The sequence below is a fragment of the Chelon labrosus genome, assembly GCF_963514085.1.
Source record: "Chelon labrosus genome assembly, chromosome: 7".
NCBI classification, from domain to species: Eukaryota; Metazoa; Chordata; class Actinopteri; order Mugiliformes; family Mugilidae; genus Chelon; species Chelon labrosus.
The window spans coordinates 7,754,673-7,781,287 of NC_140343.1; the positions used below are offsets into that span (position 1 = coordinate 7,754,673).

The 26,615-nt window shown below is 44.2% G+C and overlaps 1 protein-coding gene across 1 annotated transcript in view; it reads right to left on the bottom strand.

The window, feature by feature from the left end:
* Positions 1-2,753: 2,753 nt before the first annotated feature.
* The window catches only part of dnajc6 (DnaJ (Hsp40) homolog, subfamily C, member 6), a 29,961-nt gene continuing 6,099 nt past the window's right edge, over positions 2,754-26,615 (bottom strand). The window contains exons 2-19 of the mRNA XM_084548663.1: positions 24,876-25,011; positions 17,793-17,842; positions 16,675-16,823; positions 14,738-14,860; positions 12,838-12,971; positions 11,784-11,978; positions 11,420-11,537; positions 10,415-10,494; positions 10,119-10,312; positions 9,609-9,635; positions 8,373-8,750; positions 7,683-7,826; positions 6,946-7,047; positions 6,690-6,827; positions 6,272-6,607; positions 6,026-6,174; positions 5,508-5,684; positions 2,754-2,861 (exon numbers count right to left, since the gene is read on the bottom strand). Of these exons, the coding sequence (XP_084404789.1) occupies positions 2,760-2,861; positions 5,508-5,684; positions 6,026-6,174; positions 6,272-6,607; positions 6,690-6,827; positions 6,946-7,047; positions 7,683-7,826; positions 8,373-8,750; positions 9,609-9,635; positions 10,119-10,312; positions 10,415-10,494; positions 11,420-11,537; positions 11,784-11,978; positions 12,838-12,971; positions 14,738-14,860; positions 16,675-16,823; positions 17,793-17,842; positions 24,876-25,011 (2,732 nt within the window). The 3' untranslated portion in view covers positions 2,754-2,759. The remainder of the gene's footprint in view (positions 2,862-5,507; positions 5,685-6,025; positions 6,175-6,271; positions 6,608-6,689; positions 6,828-6,945; positions 7,048-7,682; positions 7,827-8,372; positions 8,751-9,608; positions 9,636-10,118; positions 10,313-10,414; positions 10,495-11,419; positions 11,538-11,783; positions 11,979-12,837; positions 12,972-14,737; positions 14,861-16,674; positions 16,824-17,792; positions 17,843-24,875; positions 25,012-26,615) is intronic.

Here is a 26,615-nt window from a genome sequence, read left to right on the forward strand (position 1 = left end):
TGTGCACTGCACTTGCTCATTATGTACATCCGGTAACGGTAAACAGAACTGAAAAGAAACACGTGAACAGAACTTTTTACACGGCTTAGTAATACTTGAACAGCAGACAGGCAAAAACACATAACGTACAAGTATCCCAAGTCTGACCACTTCCATACGTACCACAACTTCAAACAACGCACATCCACTGACTACAATATAGAGGTTAGCTTTTTAACATAGCCGCGGGGTTGCAGATTCAGTCAGCGAGGGAGTTTATGAGGGTTATTTCACATGTACTGTAGGTCCTCGGTGTAAATAGAGCACAGACACGCACGGCACACTTGTCATGTCTGGTCAAGTCACCAACTAAAGCAGGAGCCTCAGTGTCAGAGTTCAGTGTTTCCAGCCTGAGACCCAGTGTCTTGTTCGGGGACTCATTTCAGTCAAGACACGACGTATTCCTGCTGTTTTGTGATCAGAATTCAATCTTTGCTGCGGATGAAAAATACGGAAACCCCAGGGGGGGAGGAATATGATGCCAAAACAAGAAGAAACATAAATATCTCGTCATTCATCTTGAGAGAGGGAAAGAAGACAGTAGCAATGTAAAAAAGATCAAGGACGTGTGAATCTGCTCGATTTCTGGGGAAATGATTTCTTTAAGGACAGCATCAAACACATCTGGAGCCTATCAGCTCCAGATGTGTTTGATGAGCAATTTGAAAATGGACTTTATCCAAAGATTATGAAGAACTTTTTCCAGCAATAAACATATCATGAGTAAGTTTCCCTAAAGCAGGGGTGTCAAACATTAGGATCTAATTTGACCCGCAGCATGAATTTGCAAGTGCAAAATGCGGAAATTACATAGAAGATTACTGGTATTTGAGACGGTTCATTACGAACATAGAATGTCCTATGTTCAACGTGGTTCCCGAACGCACCCTTTTCTTGTCAATATGTTTTCTAGTCAAGTTAACCTACCGGCTAACCAGGTGGGTGGGACCAAGAGTGAGAAAGAAATGCACCGCTAGAACTTAGTTCAATAAGCTATATTTATTTAAGTTAATGTGATTTAGTTACGTCGATGCCTGCACACACTTAGTGTATTTGTTTGCTGGAGAGACTGGACTCTTATTATACTGTTATGTTGCTGGTCCGGGCCCCCTTGACATCAAATTGGGCTGTATGTGGCCCCTGAACCCCTGAAGTGAGTTTGACACCCCTGCACTAAAGCACGAATCAAATGCAGGAAAGAGACAATCACACTGAGGAACTGTCACACCAGTCGGCGCATGAATGAGAGATTTAAACTGACACCTGTTAGGTTAGACTTAAACCTTCTAAACAGCACCTGCAGCATGTGCACCTCTTGAGCTACTTGTGCTGTAACGTAATCTCGATACGACGCCCCAAGCCTGCGCGCTGACATGAACAAATAAAAGTGCGGTGACGGGAATGCCTCCCAAAATTATGCTAAATAAATCAAGAAATCAAAAGTGAAACGTGCGTTTTCATAAAACCGTGCTAACGATAGCAGATATGTGTCAGTCAAACTGTGCAAAGATATGAAATTGTGAGATGCAATCAAGCTTCACTGAGCGATGGATGTCTGTAAACTCAAACCTCTTATTGCATTGTTTAAGCACGTTAGTGTTACTTCTGAAGTTTGTCTGTGAGGTGATTTAAAAATAATGGCTCCGAGGTCTCATGCGGCAGATCTGAAAATCAATGCTAATAAATAAATAACAATGGCTTCCCTTCAAAGCTGCAGCGAATAACTTTTTTTTGTGCTTTCACGGAGCTCCCCTGAAAAAAAACGAGCGAGGATGCACGAGGCCTCGGGTAGCTTCATGTAAGGAACTAATCCTAAATAATACAAAGCCCCAGGTCTCAGCAAACACATAAACACACATCGTTTAAATCGGACACACCGAGTATCAGTGACCCTGCAGAACAACGCTGCTTTGTTCCACCTGCCCCATCAAGCCGGGAAATTAAATGTCGCTATTTTCTATTTAGTGTAAAAGCCAATTTTGTTTTCCATTTCCAGGTGTTCTCAGAAGACTGCATTTGGTGGATGAAAGCCAACCAGTAATTACAGTTTGTATCACAGATAATTGCTCATTTGTGCCTCCAAAACATCCTATTTTGGATGAAATGCAGGCTTCGGTTGCAGTAACTTGATGCTGCTGTTTTCTTCCTTTTTCGAAAACTGTGGATTTGATATGACAGAACTGACCACGGGTCCAGTTTTCACACCCAACACAAAGCAAACTTCACCGAATGGCTTCCAGTGCTCTTAAGATGCTTGTTGTGCCTTACAGACTACCGGAATCTCTCAGAGCAGTCAGTCTGAGCGAGCATTGTTTTCTCCCTGATGAGTTTTTCTCTTATCTCGCGAGACCCTCGTGTCTGGCTCTGCGTTCGTCAGCCTCCTCAGGATCTAACATGTCTCTGTTTATCTAGACATCAGACTGACTGGTGGGTTTATCCGGGACTAAAAGTCTCTAGACGAGGAAGGACGTTGTTGCATACATACAGTGGGTGCATTAGATCTGCAGGGAGTCATTTGTTCAGAGTATCCTGTCCTCAATTATCGATTTTGTGCCTGGTGAGAAGAGAAGCATGAGTCGAAGCGTGGGTATAAAGGCAGATGTCGGAGGGCGGCGGCTGCAGTATGCTGACCAGATGTGGTAACACTTTTTAGGATTAGATGACAGAACCAGCAAGGGGCGTCCTCTCCTCGCTCACTTCCTCCAAAAAAAAACCTTTGCTCAGTAGAGAGGTTTCTGTCCTTGGCTGTCAAATTCTGACCAGGCGTCGTTCAGTTCCATGAAAATCATCTTGGCGTATTGTTCGTACGGTTGTCCTGTCGCCTGTGAAGGGAGAGAGGAAACGGCAAAGCAGATGTTTAGCTTCTGGTGAACACCTGGATCCAGAAATTAGCCTCTGACGTTAAATACTGAAACTGAATCGACAGAAAATGGCGAAAACTAAAAGAGAGAAGAAGAGAAGAAGAGCTGCAGATGACTAAATAACATTAATGCAGTGTGTAAGAAGGCACCTGGCAATAAAACAAAAAAAACCACAGAAACCGTGGTCCGAACAAAAGCCCAATATACTATTGATTTAAAACTATAAATCTTTGCATCTTAAAAACAAAGATGCTTTAAATTCTGTTCAATAAAAAAAGTAAAGCCTTTTATTTTATGCTCAGCTTTTGTCTTTTATTGTACTTTCACTTTGTTTGTGTAAAACTAAAAACTGAACTGAGGAGCAAATGTGATCTAAAGCTAAAACACGCACTTTGTTACAATGCAACTTATTTACGGCGTTATACAACTAAAAAAAAAAAAAAAAACCCACGGCTAAAGCTGCCGCTGCGTCTTGACCCGTGATTGAAATCCTGCCATTTTCGTAAGCATTTATCAGTGAGTATTGACCCTGTGATTCAGACTGAGATTGTGTGCATGCACCTTGTTCTGTACAGGGGATAAAAGGGACAGAAGCGCTGGGTTTTCTCCCAGTACGTATGCTGCTGACGTTATTTCCCTGCAGATTTTACAGGAGCCTGGCCTGAAGACACAGGTAGGGACAATCTCTTTGCTGATTTTAAGACCGGTCACCATATGGCTCACTTTGCTGCACTCTCCGGCTGTGACTCATTCTCTGTTCCTTTTACGCTTTTCGCAGGCATCATCTGCCTTCCAGCTGATGGTTCTGACGTTCATCTCATGCCTGGCGGCCTGTCCTACGCGTCCATGAAGCTAACACTTCTACAAAACTACCCCCAAGTGTAACTGTGAAGATTCACAAGCTGCATTTTCCGGCTCAACTTCTTCTTCCACTGCAAGAATGTCCCTCGTCCTGCGTCTCCTGATGCTGACCCTGGTGGATCTGGTCTCTGCCGCTCCGAACGCGGCAAAGGACCCCAGCCTAAGAGTAGACAGCATCAATATTTTCCTGACTATGGCCCATCAAGTTGCCAACCTCTTACGTCCTAATTCCAGCTGCTACGTCTGTGGTCTGATGCCCTACACAGCCTCCGATGGTTTACCTCTGATGGCTTTGCCTGCCACCGACTGTGACACATGCCACCTGATGCATACTCCCATGTCGAAGTCTTACTCTCACCCGGACTGCCCCAGCATCAAAATGAGACCGCTTGACTGTTCTAGAGGACATGGAAACTGCTTCAGGTGCGTCAAGACCCCTAAACCGGTTCCCATAGCGCTCATTCCTCAACGGTTACCTTGGTGCCTCGAGAATGATGGCAAGACACCTGTGGGATGGTCGGACTGCGCTCGCACATTTAAATGGGACCCTAGACACGCCAATGCTGATTGGAAACTGCTGAATGCTGCACCTCAGCACTGTTTGGAAGCAACAGGACAGGGTCACTTCAGCGCTTTAGCTCACCGCACTGATAGCTGCTCCATCTCCTCTCCCGTGGGTATGTACTGGGTGTGCGGGAACCTAGCGTACCCGTATCTTCCAGTGCATTACAACGGACGCTGCGGCCTGGCGTACATCGTCCCAGCTATGAGAGTGGCACACTCTCTGCCAAAGAAACCCTCTCTACAACGAGTGCGACGTGGCGTTTCGGACATCTTTGGCACGCACCATCAGTCGCCTTTTAAGAACACACTCGGCCCTATTCTACCTTTTTATGGGGTCATGGCCGCACTGGACCAAATTGCTGATCTGTCTCATTCGGTAGAAGTAATTGCTAATGAAACGGCAAAAGCTCTCATGCTTATATCAAGCGAACTCGCCTCTGTCAGACTGCTAGCCTTGCAAAACAGAGCGGCTCTGGATTTTCTTTTAGCCGCCCGGGGAGGGACCTGTGCCGTCATCGGCTCTGAATGTTGCACCTTTGTGCCTGACTATAACGCTACCATTGGCGATATAGTCAGTCACCTTCACGACACCGCCCGCTCTGTTCACCAGGACGGCGGCTCTTTGTTCGATTGGTTGATGCCTATTATTGGATCCCTCGGTTATCGCATCATTGCGGTGGTGATTATTGTGTTCATTTCTATTGTATTGTTGTTCTTCGTCATGTCGTGTGTGAAAAAGTGTTTGGTATAAATTAATGGACAATCCTACCATTTTTTTTTTATCTTTAAACTTGTACCAATGTAAGTTTTCATCTCTTAAATTCAAGAAACTGTACAAGCTGCAGAAAACAGTAAAATTGAAAAGCAAATCAAAGAACTGAACAATGGCAAAAGGGGAACTGTAAAACTGGGAGTTTGTGGGTTTGACCTTTGACCTTTTATACAACACGTAGGCCTTTGAGCTGCTGTTCTAAAACTAAAAACCTTGTAGCCACTTCAAGATTCGACAACCAAGTTTTCTCCTGGGCTTTAAACTCAAATTTGCTTAAACATCCTGTTATAATGCCCAAAACAAAGCTTCTGGCGTTTACTACAGAGAGCTTAAGAAGACCTGTATTCTCTTGTTGCATGCTTTCAGACAAACATGAAGAGCCTCAGCTTATCAAACCTGAGCTGTCTCACCTTATCGGGGTGAACCACCAGGACCGCCTTGCGATAAACCTTCTTGACCTGCTCGGGAGTAACCAGGTCAGCCATGCCCACGGGCTTCCAGCGCGTCTCGCCCTCCCAGAGCACAGTGTGCATGGTGGACAGCAGGGCTCGGATGTTACGCTCCTTACCCTCAATCCAGTCCAGAATCTGGGACACAAAGGGGGGTGGGGGGGTCATTAGCCAGCAAGGACCACATTTGAAGCAATTGTTAGTGTAAATGCTTGCTGTGATTTTGGCTTTGGTAAAATGTGTTTTATTAGATGAGCCAAAGTTTGGTCATGGGAGACCTACATTGGACGCTTCGTTAACTCTGTAGTAAACAATAAAGGCTTAAACAGCCAGTGGTCTCCATGCTACTTTTTTTGGAATCACTGAATTGATTCTGTTGCGCTACACTGGATAAACAGACGACAGACAACAAGAGAAACCCTAATTCTAACCAGATGTAGTGATCTAAAACTCATTAGTATCAGAGTAACAGCCCCTGCCTTTATTTTCTCAGGGTCCATTTCTTTGGCCATCTCCTCCTTCCTCATCTCTGCAATGGTCCTGGGCCCCTTCTTCTCTTTGGCCCCCGCAAAGCCTTGACCGGAAAGCAGGTCATCAAAGTTGGCATCTGATGCTCTGGGCTTAGGACCTGGCAGAGAGACAAAGACATAAGGCTGAAAACATATCCCACATTTGTGTGACTATAAATTAAGCTTTATCCATCATCTAATTCCACATCATCGTACTCATTCCGGCCTGTGGCTTGGCCCCTGCGCTGGGCGAACCTCCACCCATTGCAGAGAAGCTAACGTTGTAGTTGGGTCGGTTCTGGGGCGACGTGTGAGGCATGGGGGTGTGGCTGGGGCTGGGCTTTGGCTGCGGGGTCGGACCCTGTCCTTGGGTTTGCCATCCTCCTCCGCTCCCAGCTCCAGCCTGCCACGAGGGGAAGCTGGCTCCTGCGTGGGGCTGCCACCCACCCGCGTGCTGGGGAGATGGCGGAGGCCGCGATGGGGAGCCCATTGGAGGGAAGGAAGGAGTTGTTCCGGTAGGGGTGGTGGGCTTGCTGGAGAAACCAGAACCTCCTGGAGAAACAGACGGCGGTTATGAGATAAAAGGCGGGGGGCAAAAGCGCTAAAAAACTTGGGAGCGTTTCGAGTGTCTGACCTCCAAGGCTTCCTCCAAGGTTGCCGATGTCCGCGAAGGGATCCAGGGTGTTTGGCTTGGTTTGATGAGTGGGGGTGCTGTGGACTGAGCCAGTGGGGCTGGTGGTGGCTGACCGACTGCCCACGCTAAAGCCTCCTCCTAAAACAGTCAACAAACAGTAATATAGGACGGATTAAACTATCAGACAATCATTTACCGCTGTGGGTGCTTGTGTATTTTATTGTACAACAGTGTGCATCTGTGCAATAAGGTGCACCTGTGCTTGTGGTAGCAGGCCTGTTCCAGTCCCACCCTCCCATGGCGTTCTGCTGCTGAATGTTGACAGTCGGGGTGGTAGGCGGAACGGGTGAGCTCCGACCTGTTCGAGCACACAAAGGTTGGTCACAGACGGAGCACACGGGGAATGTGAAGAGAGCGGCGCGAGCCCACACAGCCAGAGAAAATAATAACAGGGTTGAGTGTTATGAGAGCCGCTGACAGGGTCTCTTTATTGGTTCTTGAGATGCAATTCATAGTTGAGTATTGGCAAAGAAAATGAGAGCGCAGAAATCTGAAATTTTACTGATAATCTGCCCATGCACATGCTGCTGTATAAAGTCTCCAAGTAGAAATAAAAGTAGAAATCTGAAAATGTGCTTTCCCCTGAGAGCTGTGCAGCCTGTATGCAGTGGCAATATGATGGAAATGCTTAACATGCGTCATGCAAACTAAATTTATGCAAAGCAAACTGTACAGCGATGTAGAAAAGCAGTTTCTTGCAAAGCTAAACTCATAAAAAAAAAAAGGGAACGATATAAAAAAAATCCATTGCAGTATCACAAAAAGAAACAACGCCAGGTTTGGATTCTGTTTTTGACAGGAGCACAGATGCATGGAGACAGACTTGCAAGTTACTGTGAATCATACCTTACCCTGATTTTGGGTCAGGTCTTGAAAGGCTTTTATTACATGCTGTGGGACAGTGTGCAGCAGAGCAGCAAAGGCATGCCTTACCCAGGCTTGTAGGCTGCAGGGTGGGTGACGGAGAGCGAGCGGCATGCAGGAAAGGGTCGGGCTGCCCCACGTTACCTGGTCCGAGGAATGAACCCATCACGTCCTGAGGCTTAGGCATGGGACCCGCCCCGAAGGGATCGAATGCTGAGGGGGAATAAAAAGTGTTATTGACTGCTAGACCTAGATAATGTTGCAAGGGGATGGTGGCTGCCTCTCAATATGTTTTTATTGTTTTCATGGATTTCTTTACCTGATTTTATTTATATTGTGCATTATATAATATTAATGCATAATATTCTAAGTTTAGAAAGAAATGTGGAGTTCATTTTTTGCCTTTTCAAGGCTGTGAGTGCTGTGAAGAACAGAAGCAGCAGGAAATGAGCTGGACCGTGGCTTGATCAGAGCTCACTTAAAGTGTATGTAGAGTTGAGTCCTTTCTCTCCTATGCAGCAGAGCACTGAGCTCCCTCCTGATACCAAAAGCGAAGTTCTTTTGCTCTTAGTGAATTTATTGTATGCTTGCAGCACATTAACGCTTAAAATATTCATGCGGAGCCTAACTCTAGCTGCTGTGTAATCTGTTCATTCTTGTCGATTACATGGCAGCGATATATATGTCTATGTTCAATGTGTAGTGATAATGCATGATATAAATTTTTTAGTTTTGGATTTGTACTTCCAAACCTCTCACCTGGTGGAGCTGGAGAGTGACATGGCGAGGCAGTGTTGGGGGCAACTTTGTGCGGAGTGGACTGGGCTGACGAGGGCCCGCTGGCTGGTTGAGGAGGGCCTCCAAACAAGTCCCCGAGGAGGTCGGTGGCTGCGGCCGCAGCGGACGGAGGCTGAGACGAGGCGCACGGGCGGTTCATCTCCTCCCCGTCCAGTCCCAGGAGATCCACCTCCTCGGCGGGCGCAGGGGCGGCAGGCGTCGGAGCCGGGGGCTCAGGTCTCTGGGGGGCTGTACTGGAGCTGCTTCGCTGGCTGGAGAGGGAGAGCATCTCGTCGTCCGAGGGCTCGCTCTCCTCGCCGTGTCCCCGGCCATCTGGACCTCCGTGGGGCCGGCTTGGCTCTGCAAAGGTGGTAAGGCGGAAAATGGAAGGAATGAGGTAAAGAGAGAGGAGAAAACGTTAGAACAAAAACACAAAACAATGGCCATTAATTGCATAGACGGCAGGCAGGAACACAGCTTAGGAGAAAAAGGGGCAAGGGAGAAGTAGATAACAATTGGGAACTACACAGGTCATCACCGCTACAAGCGCCAGCTACTGCTTTAAGGCTGCAAACAATCTGCCAATAAGCTCCAACTGGCAGCTGCTTTTAGCTAATTGGAGGACATGACTACAGGATGATACACTTCCATTTACGAGAACGCAGTCGGTAAAATATATACACGCTTTTAAAGAAGGGATGGGATGCACAATATGGCAATAAACCTCAGCTCGTACTAATGTGCAGTGTTTCACTTTGGTAGAAGCTCTTAAATTTGGCTCTGTTTGTTGCTGGCACCCGTTCTGCTTCCTTAAACGATTTTTCACCGGAATTATTATGTGTTTTCATGCCAGATCTCCATATTCACTAGAATTTCTTAAAATCACACCGCTGTTGTGTGTTAAGGGATTTACACACAGCCGATAGTAATTCATTCAGCGCCTCTGAGGTTTGGTATTTTACGCCAGAGGCAGAGAGAGGAAAAAAAAAAAAAAGAAATTCCATCAAAATGATACACCGCTGCGTAACAAGGATGGGTTTAATTTCAATTCAATCAACGCAGATCATAAATCAGCCAAACAAAATTTTTATTTGTCAGTTTATTTGAATAAAATCTTCTCCTTCTGGGTGCAGTTTGATTGAATTGAACCAAGCCCTGGTTAAATAAAGTCACTGTGTGGTTCCAGTAACGGGGCTCTGATCTCCTCTACTGTCTTACCCTCCAGATCCAAGCCCTCCATCTCATCTTGCAGGGACAAAAATGAGTCACATTAGTTTGTTTTTTTTCTGTGTGCGTGTGTTAACATATTGTGTTTAAATGCTGCATTATCTTCCCGTGACAGTGATAATTTCCAGCTGTTGCATCATCTTGTAAAGCATGTCAATTCGTGCACAAATGAGTGTTGTAGTTGAAGACTAAGTTCTTGGGAAAATACTACAAACAACACGTCCAGAATCATATCTGGACAGGTTCATCTCAAATGAGTCAAAGTGTTTTTATATTGTGGCCTCTAACCCAACATATGGTCAACATCTGAGGGAATAAAGCAGTGTTTTCAATTTTTAGTTTCCAGTAAAGTAGTGTGTACCTGTTTAACTATTTGAGTATTGACTGATGAAATGTACCAGCATCAGTAACATCAAAACTAGAAGATCACTAGCAGTATGTGATCATTTAATAGCCAGTGTATGCCCCGGTGGACCAGTCCCACCCCCCCAGCAATAGTACCAGCAATAGCCAGTGCGTCCTGATGTTCCTGGTGGCAGGAGAAGAGCACGTTGGGGCTCAGGTCTTTACAGGGGAACTGCTCCCACGGCGGCGTCAGGTCTTTCTGCTTGTCCACTCCTTCTACCTCCACGTCCAGAATCATGTGGAACAGCTGGGGATACTTCTCGGGAGAGTCGCACGCATCGAGCTCCGGTCTGAGGGGAGAGAAAAGTTGGTGACGCAGACAATATACTTGTATGAGAGAGAAAGACATTTTTCAGCTCTTAAAATAAATGAAACAGGTGTTGTTTTCTTACTTGTTAAACTTCAGCATGGTGGTTCCTGGAGCAATGAAGCCAGTGTGGAATTGAATCTGGAAGATCTGGGTGTTGGACACCTAACCACAGAGGGACAAATATTACGTTTTGTTATATTTTATTATATATGTTTTATTTATTAACTGCATATTGCTCTTTAAGGTTTTTAGGTCCCATGATAATTTCAGAATCCTTTAACAGGAAACGGGAACAAAATCAGGTACGTTGTCACAACCAGGTAACAACAAACTGATTAATCAGATAATACATTGCAGAAACACTACGAATGACAACAACTGCATGACTTCATCCCGTTTACCAGGAAAGATTTTTAAGTCAGTTAGAGTTTAGTTGCAGTTTCCTTGGTAACAAGACGATAAAGTGATGTGGTTACATGTGCACGCATTTTTATAATGCCACAGCAGGAGACATGACAAGCAAAGATGCATGCATTAAAATCACAGTTTTCCTATTAGAAAATGTACATTATGTAACATAATGCATGTAAATGAGTGCATGTGTAATTAGATAAACCTTGTATTGCAAATGCAAGCATGCCACACAATCAGATATATGTCTACTCTCCTGCAGTCTCTTGTCTTATATCAGTATTTCAGCAGTTATACTGTAAGAAGAAAGACAAGGATGGGCAGACTAAATAATGACCAAAATAAAAATTTTATTAAAAATGGAAAATTTGTTTTTGTTTTAGTGTTAATTGTGTGTAAAACAGGAGTTAACCAAATTACTAGCCTGTGTCCATCTTCATCATGCATCCTGTCTTCTCACAGGCTTGTGTTTGAACAAAGGAGGCACGAATATTCAACTGAGGTGCAGCCGCATCTTGAAACTGATTAGAGACTGACATTTAAACATAGATCCTGGGCCGGCGGTGTTGTGGTAGATCTTGCAGCTGTCTCGCTGGATCGTCATGCAGATTTTAGGCAGCGTATTCATACTGAAACAGGTGGCGCAGCAAGAAGTATAACAGAGTGCTGAGTGTACCTTGGCCTGCAGACGTCCTCCAATGGTTGACCTCATGTGGTAGACAGAAATCACAACGTCCCCTTGTACACTCACGCCAAGAGGGAACACGACTTTCCCTTCCTGGACCCTGTGCTCTCTGGTAAAGCAGAGAAAAGGACAACCATGGAGAGCGTTGAAAGCAAAGCAGTGAGGAATAAATAGGAGTTAGGAGAAGATAATTAATGGCCAACGCTGCAGAAAGAAAAAAAAAACTTGTGTATTCTACATTTCAAATAAAATACCACTTTGCAATTCAAATATAGTTGCTCTGCATCGTGGTGCCATTACTCCAAAAGCTCTCCGATGCAATGAAACTTCTGGTCGAAAAGCTAACGCCACTGACCTCATCCTCTCGTACTCCTGTGCGGTGGTGAAGATCTTGGTCTCTCCGATGAGGACGTCGCAGAAGGGCCGACAGCCGCTTCGCTGCTTGTTGAAGCAGGGCACCGGACTCATAGTGAGGGCCTTGATCACCAAGGGCTTCGAGTGGGGTAGGCTGGGCTTCTCCGACACCATGCTACATACATAACCTATGTACCTGCAAGGAGACGTTCACAAACTGACCAATGTGTAATTGTGCATGAAGTCTTTTTATAGGTGCATTGTCTCCCAAGTGTTTTGCACTGCATGTATTGTGTGGTTTGTCTTTGCACTGTCTCTCGTTCTTGCACTGTCTGCACTGTTTGTCTGCACGGTCTGCACCGTTTGCACTGCATAACCTTGCACACTTAGTCCTATTTCTTCATGTACCTCCATGGTCCTGGAGGAACGTCTTCTCGTCTCACTATGTACTGCACCTGCTTGGTTGAAATGACAATAACAACCTCTTTGACCTTTGACCTTTGTATGCATATTCTGGGAGCTGACCGCAGACATCCATTTCCGTTAACCGTCGGCCAACTTTCGATGAAACTCGTGACTCATGAGGAGAACTGACAAACACTAACTACTGACTGGCAGGGAAATAAAATGTCCAGCCTTGAGCGTCCGCCAGCTCTGCGACACAGAATTCATGTTTAATTTGAGGAAACTGCAGACTGATGGCTTCACTGTTCAGCCCCTGCAGTGAATTTCAGAACATTAGGCCAAAACATATATCTGAAATTATGAATTATGAAAATCTTCTTCAAATGAAAATTAGCAATTTCGTCTACACACCTAAAGGCAACACTTCTTCATATTGTATACTGGCATATATTGACATATTTCTGCATGTCTGTGTTGTAGTGTTAAACCAATTCTGGCTGGTTTACTAGATAATGAAAAGTAGGATTTGTGAAAATGTGTAAAAGAGTTGCTATAAAGTGCTCTTAAGCTGAGTTTTCTCTCTCTCCCTCGCTCCCTTTCTTCTTTCTAATAGCGTCACATTCGCAACACCTGCGTTCAGAGATGCAAACCTGCGGTGTGATGGCCAGAGGCCGGATCCTGGTCTCTTGGCGCTGAGCAGCTGCATGGCAGGAACTGGATTGTTGAAGAGGTGGCAGAAGCAGAACATGGCACAGACCAAAACACCAGAGGGAGCACGACCATCCTGAAAACACAGGACATAGGAGACGCTGTGACATCTACTGTGAGTAATTATTACACTTCACCTTCATTAATATACTGCTTTTACTTCCAGATGACTCAAACACTCCAGATGACTCAAAGACTTGTGCACGAATAACCAACGAAGAAATCTAGCTGTTGGTAGAACATCTGTTTCTCCACTGAACTGTTTCACTGCAACACATGCACTCAAGAGTTCACTTCAGGTCACAGGGAAACAAAAACATTCTTGTGATCTGAAGCAACAAAAACTCTTTTTTTTTTTTCAAAAAAGCAACTGTTTGGCGGAGATTACGCAAGACGAGGAGGTGTTTGCCAAACCACAGTGTCTTGGCAATAACATGCTCCACCACACGCCAGTGTACAGTGCTGCTGTCAATGAATTAGGACAGATTGAAATCCCACTTTCACCTCATACCAAACATTAATTATGCAAAGAATGTTTTAGCTGAGAAGTACACCAATCAGACATAACATTATGAGCACCTTCCTAATATTGTGTAGGTCTCCCTTGTGCCTCCAAAACACTCAGAGAATGGACATGGCCCTTCTGAGGGTGTCCTGTGGTGCCATGTTGTTAGTGGGGCCCTTTGGGTCCTGTGGGTTTAGGGGAGGGGCCTCTGTGGATCATCCCACAGATACTTGATCAGTTTGGGATCTAGCGAATTTGGAGGCCAGGTCAACACCTTGTGCTGTTCTTCATGTTTTTTTGCGTTGTTTCCAAAACTGTTTTTGGGGGGGATCTTCCTGTGTCAGGCTGCATCTTGCTGGGATCGCCATTGCTATGGGGTGGGGGTGCCTGGTCTGGTCTAGTTGGATGGTACATGTCAAAGTAACATCTACACGAATACCAGGTCCAAAAATTTCCCAGCAGAACATTGAATTGTCACAAGATGGTCAATGTTATTCACTTCTCCTGTGAGTGGTCATAATGTTATGCCCTATTGGTTTATGGCTCATTGTTAAAGCTATTAAGTGTCATCCAGGTTATTTTCCATATGTATCTCTTTTTGCACAAGAGCCATAATAACCGTAATATCACTTTAACCAAACACACAAGCCCAAGGAAAAGATTTAAGAACACACAGGAGCGTGACTATCTATCCAATCCAATTCTGGCCCACGGTACCAAAAACGTGACTGGCATCCACGATTATACTAAATTTAAGCCTCTGAGGCCGACAAGTGGGACTGAAATTCTCTCTCTCTTTAACTTTCAACACTTTTAATTCTGTTTTCAATACCTACAGCTAAGCAGGAACAGTGATAGAGAAAACAAACAGACTAATGGGAGCTTAACAGATAATAATAACAGCACTGATTTACGGTATCTGGAAACAAGAAACTAATTCTCCTCCATCTAGAATTGGCAACAGTTGAAGCCAAAGCCTAGTTGACAAATCATCAGTATTGGCTGGGCATTGAATGTAAAAAGGAATTACAAGTACTGTATCAGAGAGGGATCTAACAAAAGATGTTTTAGTTAGTCTTCGTGCAGCATATTTTAGGCGCTGTGCTTGGACTCAAAAGTGGGTCACAGGACAAAGACCCGCTCCAAAAATGGAATGCCTGACGGGGCAATCAAAACATATCCATCCACATTGAAATATCACTGTAAAATCTGTTGCCTTTAGATCCAAATCTGAGTTTTGGGAACTTTGCTCTGCTCGAACTGATCAGAACAGACACAATCGATGAAAATTAAGCGCAGGGTGGCGATGAATAGGATGTATGCGAGCGGCTTCTTACCGAGCAGGTGATGACACACACGTTCTTGGGATTCTGTTTGAGCCAGTTGTGCATGTTCTTGCACACGGCGAATAGGTTGTGGAGACTTGGAGCCTGACGCGAAGGCCAGTTGCACTCTGAAACCTGGTTGAAAGTAGTAAGAGAAAGAAAAACGGACAGAGAAAATGGACAGATGGGGGGGGAGGGGGGGCGGAAGAAAATGAGAAGCAAAGACGGAAGGAAGATGAGAGGGGGAGGAAGAGGTTGGAAAAGTTGGAGAATCGAGAAGACAGCATAAAGGAGGAGAAAGGAGAGGTGCAGATTAGTAACAGCGCTGCAGCAGCCGAGCAAAACAACACACCAGTTGCCACGATGAGTCATCTGCTCGGGATACATCGACTTCAACGAGCAGACAGGGGGCCACCTCAGCCATGTTAACTCCTCAGCTTGACTCCTCGGCTTCTTTGGATGTATCTGCCGGAGGGTGGCAGCCTTTCATCTACGCAGCTACCACATGCGCCTTCACTTGAATCCGCATCCAGCTGTGCAAAAGTGTTGAATGCCATGAGCTGAGGACCCCCTGCTGCGGGACAGTCACAACCATGAAAACGGAATAGGATGGAATACACAGTGTGACTTAGCTGGGGGACTCTGGGATTAGGAACCCATTTTATTTTAATTTACAGTGTTTCTAGTATCGCTGTGTATGTTGGATGCCTCTCGTGTTACCTTGCTTCTCCAAAAATCTCAAATTTCCAGGCTAGTTTACAGTTCATTCACAACAACGGTGAAATGAAAGAAGGATTGTGATTTGGGGATTCTGCGGAACCCTAATATTAAATCACAGGGGAGTGTCTTCGAAGATTAAAAAAACCATTGGATTATATTAGAGCTGCCAGTACAGCTGATCACACTGAGAGTCAAGATCTAAAATTACAGTTCTGTGCAGCTTTCAGACACTTAAGCTTCATCGTATATACTCTTGTTTGCATCCTTTCCTTCGAGTACGTTTTACCAAAAACTCTACGCAGTATGTAGTCGGAAGCATGCTAAGATTTTGTTGAAAGACGGCGCTGAGGAAAATTGCAAAGTTAGGTGGTAAGTCTCAGTCATAGACTGTATAAAGATGGACGGTGGAACAGCTCCTCAAAAAGGGGAGCCAAAGCAGGTAGAGCTCCCCCTGGTGGCTGGCTGCAGTATAAGCTCCACCCCCTCCATGTTAGTGGATGGGACTTGGGCCAAACTAAAACACTAAAATATACGGGAAATACTTTTTTTTCAAGCATGGTTGCTGTCATTTTAGGTAGATAACATAATGCTGATGCATGCTCAAGTGATAATTTTTCTGAGAATTGTTGTTTTAGTTAGTTATTTGACGTTATAGAAACAGGATGTGACATCATGCCATGCCAACCGCTCCGTGAAGTGGTCCTGTAGGACAGTGAGAACTGGGGGAAAAAAAAAGAAAAAAAGTACAGTGTGCAATCCAACATTTCTTTGAAACTGGTGGAGGAAGTATGAATGTAGTATTAATTAAATGAAAACGCGAAATCTGGGGGATGTGTAGGGGGGTCCGTCTGGCTGTACTCTCGGACCGTAATGCTCAAACTCTGGCTCCAAAAACGTAAGTTTGCGCTGCCCGTACCCCCGGGAAAATAGCGTCAGTTTGGCCAATGCAAGGATGTGGGAACGTCTTGTCCATGTTTATATACAGTCAGTGGACAAAAAATGCTTATTTTACATTTAATGACAGAAGAGATGATAGGCCGTATAGGGAAATCTAATTAGAGGAATCACCCTGAGTCCTTCCATAGTTTCCGTAGCAACAATCCCCTCTCTGGCCAATCAAAAACAGTGAAAATCCCCAAAAGTTGCAGCAACCACTGTAAACCAGAACAGCACACATCTACAGGTATAATAGTTTAATCTGAAGCATCACGCGGCACTTTCACACTCACTCTGTTGGAGAATTTGGCGCCACGGTAGTTGCGCTGCGACAGGTTGAAGACAGTGTAGTGGTCGGCGTGGCGGCTGTCGAGGAAGGAGCGGATGTCCTCGACGTGGTTCTGGTAGCCAATCTGCACCGACTCCGCTGGGTAGGTCATCACTGGGGAGCGAAGGTAAAAAATGTTATCAGGACTGCCATCCTGCTGCAATGTTTACGCACACACATAGTACACGATAGAGTGACAACAATATCTTTTTCTTGACTGCAAGGCTGAAAATAAAAGGTGAAATATGAAGAGTGGCTCTCCGTTCAAGCGTGACCATCAGCAGTGGTGCGATGGGAAGTCAAGCCCTCGGGTGACAAATGTTCTCCAAAGGACACACTGCCGCAGTGTGCAACTCAACAACGGGAGAGAAGCAGAGGACACAAATGTCTTTTATCTGCTAAATGTTTATGGCTTAAGATTCCTTTTATTGTCACTGCACGGTACTTACAATGACATTCAGCTGAAACAGCACTCGATTACAAAAGAAAATGCACATCTAGCACGTGCAAACGTAACTCACACGTACACTAAAGAGATACAAGATACGATAAGAGTCAAGAATAATTTTAATAAAAGTGTTTTGCACGTTTTAAACAATATTAACTACCCGGCTGGCCTCGAGCAGATGGGTTGCCCCATTTGAGTTGGGTTCCTCTAAAGGTTTCTTCCTGTTAAAAGATTTTTTTTCTTGTCACTGTCACCTTACTGCTTCCTCTGGGGGTTTCAGGCCAGGTTTTGTAAAGACACAATTTGTATTGTTACTGACGCTATATAAACGAAACTGAATTTAATTGAATATTGCAAAGATTGAGGCAATATGGGTTAAAAAATAATGCACAGAGTGAGATAATATAACAGGAATATTCATGCTGCTATACTGAGCATGTTATCTCAGAAATAGCATCACACCTATAGCGTTTCAAATGCAGCTTTCTCAGTTTACCACTGCAAGATTGTCAGCCAGGAGGATGTTTTCTCTGATTTATTCTTTTTTTTATTTGTCGGAGCGCACACATACACACACATGCAAACAAACAAACAAAAAAAAAAGTTCAATAGCTTCAACTAAATGCGGCATTTACCTATGATTCTGGATGTGATGTAGGCAATGTCCAGCTCCCCTTTGGTGTATCTGTAACACAGAAAGCAGTGACTTTTTATTTTTATTTCTGTCAAAGTCGAATGTATGACTGTCACCAGAATTATTACAATATGCACAGGTCAAGCACAACATTATGACCACCTTCCTAATATTGCGTAGGTCTCCCTTGTGCCTCCAAAACAGTCGTGACCCATCAGAGAATGGACATGGGCCTTCTGAGGTTGTCCTGTGGTGTCTGGCAACAAAATGTTGTTAGTGGGGGCCTCTGGGTCCTATGGGTTGAGGGGAGGGGCCTCAGTTTGGGATCTAGTGAATTTGGAGGCCAGGTCAACACCTTGTCCCGTTCTTCATGTTTTCTTAGTTGTTCCTAAAGCGTTTTTGTGTGTGTGTCTGTGTCAGGCTACATCCTGCTGGGGATGGCTGCTCATTGCTATGGGGTCGGGGTCCCTGGTCTGGTCTAGGTGGGTGCTACATCTGACGTTCATCCACACGAATGAACGTCCGATCCAAATGTTTCCCAGCAGAACATTGTATTGTCTTAAGATGGTCAATGTTATTCACTGCTCCTGTCAGTGGTAGAAGCTTCCATGAGTCAGGCTCACCACTCTAAACCGAACAGCCCGGGATCAAAGGAAACACCATATGTGAATTCTTCAATTGGGCAGTGTTGCCTTTCATTGCCAAATTCAGCTATTCCATACGGAGTTTTTTTTCTTTTTAATGTTTTCATGTGGGAGCAGCTGCAGAGCACACACGCATACAAGTAATCCACTGCTGCTGCAGCGCGTAAGTGATGGAGAACAGTGTTACACTTTGAAGCAGGTGCAGGGCGCGGTAGGAGTGGAATTTGTTTTGAACAAATGATTCATGAAAAAAAAGTCTGACAGCAGCAGAGGCTCCGCTCGCTACGCTGCATTTATCATGCAAAACACATTAGTGGGCTCATGTGCAGCAAATTGAGTTGACTTGTTTCCGACTATGAATATCCCGCAAGCTGGGCTGATATGGGACAGTCATCTCTGTGCGGTCATGGAAGAGTGCCATATGGCCCTGATGCGGACCTGGTTATGTAATGCAGTGCTCCTCAGCTTGTCTACTTACGACTGAGAGAAGGATAAACTTGTCTTTGGATTTTCTTTAAACTTATATACAAATAATTTTCCAAGCAAATGCGCGCTTCCGCTTTTTTATATTTGTGTGGCACGGCCTTGAAAAAGCAGATAACTGCTGAGAGCAGAACAAACAACCCGGGTTAAATCTGTCAGAACAATTGCAGGTAGTTGGACCAGTTGCTATTTTGATCCCAGATTTAAGCTATCACAAATAAACACCAAGCAGGGGAGATTTCTGCAAGATGCTGTGCTGCGTCAGTCTGTGGATTTACCTGTCCTGAAATAGCTGGTTGGCGATTAGAGGAGGAAAAAGCAGGTCAGGTGTCGGGTTTAAGCGGCCATGGCCAATAGCCACGGAGTATGCAAATGAGCAGCTGCCCTGACCTCTTGTGGATAGGGTTGCAGCCAATTAAAACGTACACCGAGGTGTAGTACATAGACTGAAATTAGTTGAAGGGCAGGACTGGGAAGAAGGATGGAGCTGACATTGGATACATATATTTTTTAGTTTTTTTCAGTGAGGTCTTTTTACTGTAGCCTATGTTTTAGCGCTAGTACGATTGTACATTGCCTGTATAGGTCATTTGTCTGGACCTTATTGCAGACCACCAAAGACATAAGGTTATTTACACTACAACATTTTAAAATAACAGTCTTCTCTATAGTCTCACACTTGTGCACTCTAAAAAATTCGAAAATAACAGTGCAACACTTTCTCATAGGGAGGCGGATATAAACTAAATGCATGACCGTGGTGCAGCAACCACGGGCTGTATGTAAAGATGGGCGGACAGACACTCATAATTCTCTCGAGGGGCTGCTTTAAAACTCTAAAAGAGTGGTGGCTCCAGCTTTCGCCATCCTGTCTCTGCAGTGAAGCAGACAGCTGCACACCACCCAACTGTCGCTCAAAGCAGCCTTAATTATGCTTGAAACTTAAAGCCTTGAAATAGTTTAGAATCATCCCACGTACAGTTGTCATGAATGGAGATATTAGCTTGAAACTGTTAATGTCTGTGGTGAGTTTGCAATGTTTAACATGCGTTGTCTATGGAGGGTTGACTGGCTTTTTGGAGCCGGCCTCTAGTGGCCATTCGAGGAACTGCAGTTCAATTCAATTTGTCCGGTAGGGGGCGGTAATGCACCTGCAAGGAAGTTTGCCAACCGCTAATCCAACCAGAACACATTGCAAAAACATTAATAAATAAAGTAGAAGAAGAAAAAAAAACATTGTAGAAGAAGAAATTCCTGTAATTTCGGAATACTTTCAATTGAGATTAAGAAGAAACGAGGGTAAAACGGAGAAACAGTTTGTGAGACGCGGTCAACACAGGATGTCTCTACATCAAGAACTGAACTGGAGGTGAGACAGTTTTATTATCTGTCAACAGTAGTATGCTAGCTAACGTTAGCCTCAAAAGCTAGTAGGTTAAGGTTTAGCGTTGCTTGTCAACAGCCTCAGCTACTCGGTCTCCTTGTAGAGTAGACTCACCGATTTTAAATCCTTAATATTAAATATGTTTAATATTAATCGAAGAAAGAACAAATCTGTAAAGTCTCATATTATTATGTCAGTTGAGTTCTCGGTACCAAGCAGTTCATTCATTTTATTCACATATTATGACTTGAAATATTATACAGTAACAGTCAGGGTCAATATGAGCAAGAATCATGTCAATAATTTATCAAACTTATTAAGGAAAATGTTCTATGACTGTTTGAAAATGAGAAATTAAACTGTTAGGACGTTTTTAGATAGGTTGGGTAATTTTGCCATTAATTTGCTTCAAATATGCCATTAATTTGCTTCTTCTGCATTATTAATAGTTTCAAGTTTTTTCTTGACAACAAATTATGGATGTTTTGACTAATTACCACATACGGTAATTAGTCAGGGTCACTGTGAACAAGAATTAGGTCACTGATCTAGGAAACCTGTGGAGGAAAAGGTTTTATGATTGTTTGAAAAGGAAGAAATCCTCCAAATGTCAGGATGGTCTTAGATAGTTTGGGTGACTTTGTCATTAATTTTCTTCAGAGCTACACAGTATAATGTCATACAGTTATATTCAGTGTCATCCAGAACTAGATTAAGGTCAATAATTTAGCAAACCTGCGAAGGAAATGGTTTATTTCACAGTACGTGTACCATAATTACCCAAGTAGACGCGCAATAAAAATCCAACCGTGGCTGGTTTGTCTGTGATTCAACACGACTAACTTGATCATCCTCCAATCGCTGGAAGGGGTGAAAATGTCAGGAGGTCAGGAGATAAATCCCAAAACATCTGTAGTACTTTCTCCCTGACTTTGGTCAGTGCAGCTGATTTTACAGTTAGCTTGTGAATCAAGCTTGTGAACTGTTGCTGCACTACTTTATTCAATTCAATCTAATGCTTGTTAGGTATCCAATTGTCGTTCTAATTTCCATATAATTTAAATTTAATGAAAACCTCAAAGTTGCCGCTGTCTCTTACTGGAACTTTGTTTGACTTGCTGCATATCGTGGCCTTGCATGTACACATACAGAGGACAGCACCAGCAGCACAAGTGCACTGAAGTTCATGTTTTCCTACCAGAGAGTAAACATCAGGAGCATGAAAGACATTTTAAACCAGATTAGATGAAAAGAGAGGTGCTCTAACTGAGTCTCTGGTGACTATACACACACCCACACACACAAGCAAACACCGTGTAAGTGGGTTAGATCCCAGTGGATATTGGGTTTGGGCTCTCTACATTCCCTCCTTTACAAAAGTCTTCTTTTCAACAGGATTTCTTCTGCATTATTAATAGTTTTAAGTTTTTTGACAACAAGTATAAGTGGTAATAGAAGGCCCTCAGACCTGAGGACCTTATGTCACTTCGTTCACACTTATAAAACATGTTGCCAGCACTAAATCCTCTACCATGTTTCTTTGTAGTTTCTTCGTAATTTGTCCTGATTCATTTCATCACAACTCTTTTGAAATAATTAATCTGAACTGTCCTTTTTACAGTTAATATCCTGTATATTTTTGCCACCGGAAAAACAAAAAGCAGGGGACAGAAATGTCGGTCAGAGTTAGTGAAACTGGGACAAATGAGAAACAAAAATGAAAATCGGTGAGAGAGGGGGATGAAAATCAGTCAGGGAGAGAGAGAGAGAGAGAGAGAGAGAGAGAGAGAGAGAGAGAGAGACAAAGTAGAAAGGGGAGACAGATGAATGTGTGTCTGACGGGGCGGTTGGAGGGGGTGGGCGGGCGGCCTGGGTGCAAACCAAGGACACTGTGCCTTTCACAAAACCGAACCAGCCATCCAGGCTCCGTCGCCGCTTTGCTTCTCACAGACAGCCGAACACACAGTCGAACACTTGTGCCAGATTGGTCTCCCTGCAAAAAATTCTCGTCACCCAGGTAAACAAACAAGCAAGCAGGGCTGCTTTAAATAATTCAGCAACGGCCCTTTTCCTTGAATACAGATGAGACAGAGGCAGAGAGGAACCAATCGAGTCTTGTTGGGGTATTAAAAGAGGGCCTTGGTTAACAACTGCGCTCGCAGGGGGTTTTCGTTTTATATCAAAGGAAGCTTAGGGGAATTTCAGCTGAAGTGTTCCCACAGTTGCGCTCAGTAAACTGGGAAGACACAGTCTGCTTAAGAGGTCACACATACTCAGCCCCAGGCAGAAATTCTGCTTAACTAGAAAATATTTGACCTTTAAAAATCTGCCACTGTATTGAAGAGAAATTACATTCAATGTAGAGAAATAGACGTAGAGGAATATTAGCAACCATTTATATTTGCTGTAAGCTTTCTACTTTGAAGTCATTCTTAAATAAAGCTGATGATGTATTTCTCTTGTTAATTGCTAAGTTGTTGCCTGTTGCAGAAAGTTGTAAAACCAAACAATGACCTAAAAGAGGCTGAAACACTCCGCAGGGCTGAGGGAGCAAGTCTGGAAGTACAAAAGGCAATCTATTTTTCTCTAAAAGCTGTTACGAGTGAGACATTTATGCAGCCCAGACTTTAAATTGTATATAGAATCCATCTAGAGCAGAGAGAAGTTACCTCGAAACGGGATTCATAATCTGATGCAAATGGTGCTTGACAACATCATTTTTATTGGATAATAAAATATTCCACAATGATTGGCCTTTTGGCAGGTTACAAGACAGTAGTGGACACACTGTGGAATAAATAGCGGGTCCTGCAGCTCTAAAAAGTCTCTCTCCAAGTCCCTCCAAGTTTCACCCTCATGGATCAAGCTCAGGTAAATCACTGGACATCTATACAAATGCTGGGCTCTGTCAACACGCTATTCAAGACAGATAGACTACAAACTAGAATCTACTGCCTCGTCCTTGGGAAATCATTTGTAGTAGTCATCAATTTGTCCTCTATGTCTTAACAAAGCTTTTAAAGATTCTTGCACAACAGGACAATTAACCTTTCAGTTTTCAACAACAGGAGGTAATGTTGACACTTGTTTACTTGTTTTCCTCATTACTGGAACATACTAAACTCTGGTATGCTATAGAACCTCTGCCCATCTACCTTTTGTTTCTAAAGCTTTCAGCTTGTTGCCACGGTAGCCTTCCTCCCACCGCCCCATTATCCCAACAGCCCACTCACACATGCATGCACAGGCTCCACAAACACAGGCCGCTGCACACAAGGCCCTAATGAAATGAATCCTTCTGTATCAGCAGTGCACTGGCCATTTGGCACAATGAACTACCATGAATAATTCAGCCAGAAGAGCTGCGATAGACAGAAGAGAGGAGATGAGAGGAGGAAAGGTGGAGCGGAGATGAGAGGCAAGTGGCCGAAAACAAGAGGGGAGCGGCGGGACAGGGGAGTGGGAGTTAGCTAAGATGTGAGTGGCGGAGGAGGGGAGACAGAAGAGGGAAATAATCGAACTTTGCTGAGTCAAGTGAGAGGAGATCTGTGCGTTTCTGACAATACAGAGGGCCCTTTGTGCTGCCCTGTGCAGATGCCTGTGCACAAACACACTGGGACGACCGAGCCGTGCCAGACTCTGCTGCCTCCCTCTTTCCTCCCTCCATCCGCGCTGTTCTGCTTCACTTCTAAAGCTGCTCGAGGCACATGTCTTGTGGTAATCAACAGCTGAAGCGACGTCCAGCTAACCAGGGTTGTCACTCTTCAGCATATACAAAGCGGGATCTGTGAATTGTAGTTGTCATTCACCGCGGTAATCGCTTTTAGAAAATTAGACGTGTTAAATATCCTCAATATGAAGCTGTCAGGTCAAGAATTTTAGTATTTTGTGTCACACTTGGCAAGATACATTCAATAAAGTCAAAATTATGTGAGCTGATATCAAGTCAGTGTTGAGGCATGTCCTTTGCAATGAATGTCTGCTAGTCTCCAATGTTAAAAAGAGGAACAGATTGGAGTAGAAGCGCGTCATGAACCCACGTCATCCATCCTCGTGTTTTGGAGATCTAGCAAAACAACAACCAGGTTTTGGCCAAAACAGGGGAGGAAGACGAAAATGTGCACCCGATATCCAATTCTGTAGCATAAGGTTGAGGCAATGTGTAATCTGAACGATTGACCTTGTGATTGTTTTAGTTTGTAGAAGTGGATCATAGCCGGAGTGACTAGGGTAGCTGGATCTTTGTCCTGTTTCTGACACTGTCAGAGGTTGGACTCAGGCTGCCTTTGGTCACCACAGCCTCTACTGTTTCTGACTGACAACCAGTGATTTCACCACGTTTCTCCCACAACTGTCAGTCAGTGAGCTCTGTCGCAGCCCACAAGAGCACAGTGTTCAGAGGCTCCCAAGGAGTCACAGACTGTGCACCAACCTGTGTCATTCTGAAGGGTGTGGAAGGAACAAGTGATGAAGCAATGCAGATTTTCCAAATGCACTTTCAGAGTATTTGGGAAGTCTGCATTGCACACAAAATGACCTATGTAATGCAGTATAAGTGTGGGGGGTTACTTACGTGGCAACTTGATGCATGACCTTGGTGGAGGTGTCCTTCAGCGTGTCCTTCAGGTTGTCCTTAAAGTTGCTGAAGAACTTCCCTGCTCCTCCCTTCACCATATCCAACAGTCCTCCACCATAGTTGGCATCCATATCTGCAGACAAACGAGCCAGGGGGAAACGATACACATGATGTAGATGTTCCCTGGAAACGGTGGTGGATTATAACTTCTTATCGTCTGTTGTCTGTGCAGGTGATGTGTTTTAAAATATTAGACAATTCTTATTGAAGATTTGTGAACCTTCAGTTCTAAACTAAAAATTGTGAGGTCTTTATTTGACTTCAGCGATGAGCACATGAGTCACTGCTGAGCACACCAAGTAAATATGTGTGTAGGTGTGAAGGGATGATGGACAAGGGGACAAGAGGCAAGGCATACAGTTAAATACACACCATCTGGAGCTGTGGATTGCTGTGTGTGTGGATTCTAAGGAGTAAGCTAATGCTGGAAGACACTCAAGCGTTATATCTGAGCCAGCGACCCTCTGGTGAACTGAGAATTTCTCTTCCTCATCTCTCCCCCTCTGTCTCGTTCTTTGTCTCCCCATTTTCATGTACAGTATCTGTCCACAGCAACCACATTCGTTGTGTAACTTGGCAGTGCTTACAAATCTATTGACATTTAACATGATGCAGCAGGAAATCATCTACAAGTCTACAAGTTTTTTTTTCTCTGAGCACCAATGTTCATTGAAAACCTGTCATATTCTTGTCCACAAGAAAAACTGCCCATGGACAGACCAGCAGTCAATCAATCTCTGCTCCGGTGTGAGTAGGTTTTGTCAAATGGGGAAAATGAAATATGGAAGCTTAGCTTTGCAGTGGCCTGGAAAGCTAATGGACAAAATACAGCAAAAAGATGTTAAGAGAGAGCTTCGTAGAAAATCCCAGATGACCCAGCATAAGGCTTCCTCATTGTCAGAGCATTATGACCTTGTGCCACTCCGGATCGAGACCATATGAAATTTTTCCTCTGATTATATTAGTTTAAAAATGTCAGCTGTTAAAGGAGTTCTGGGTTTACCAGACATTTTAATTTGATCCAACCACAACTTTAAAACCGCTGACAGGAGAAGTATATAAAATTGACCATCTTGTCACACTGCAATGTTCTTCTGGGAAACTTTCAGACCTGGCATTCATGTGGATCTTACTTAGACATGTACCACCCACCTAGACCAGACCTGGCACCCCACCTCCTAGCAGTGACACTTCTTGATGGCAGCAGCCAAAGAACGCTTTAGGAACAACTCAACAAAAAAAACAAAAAAGAAACATGAAGAACAGCACAAGGTGTTGACCTGGCCTCCAAATATCACTAGATCTTAAACTGAGATTTGTGGTATGATCCACAGAGGCCCCTCCTCTCAACCCATTGAACCCCCGACTAACGACATTCTGTTGCCAGACACCACAGGACACCCTCAGAAGGCCCATCTCCATTCTCCGATGAGTCACAACTGTTTTGGAGGCACAAGGGAGACCTACACAATATTAGGAAGGTGGGTGGGTGGGCCTTATGGGTGTATATAGTAGCATTACATCTTCCCTATGGGTTAATTTTGCACTTTTCGCTATTTGCACTTGTGGTTAGATGCCAAACTGCACTTCGTTCTGTATGTACCTGTACTATATGCAATTACAATAATGTTGAATCTAAACTATGCAAAAAAAGGTCAAATGCAACATTATATTGAG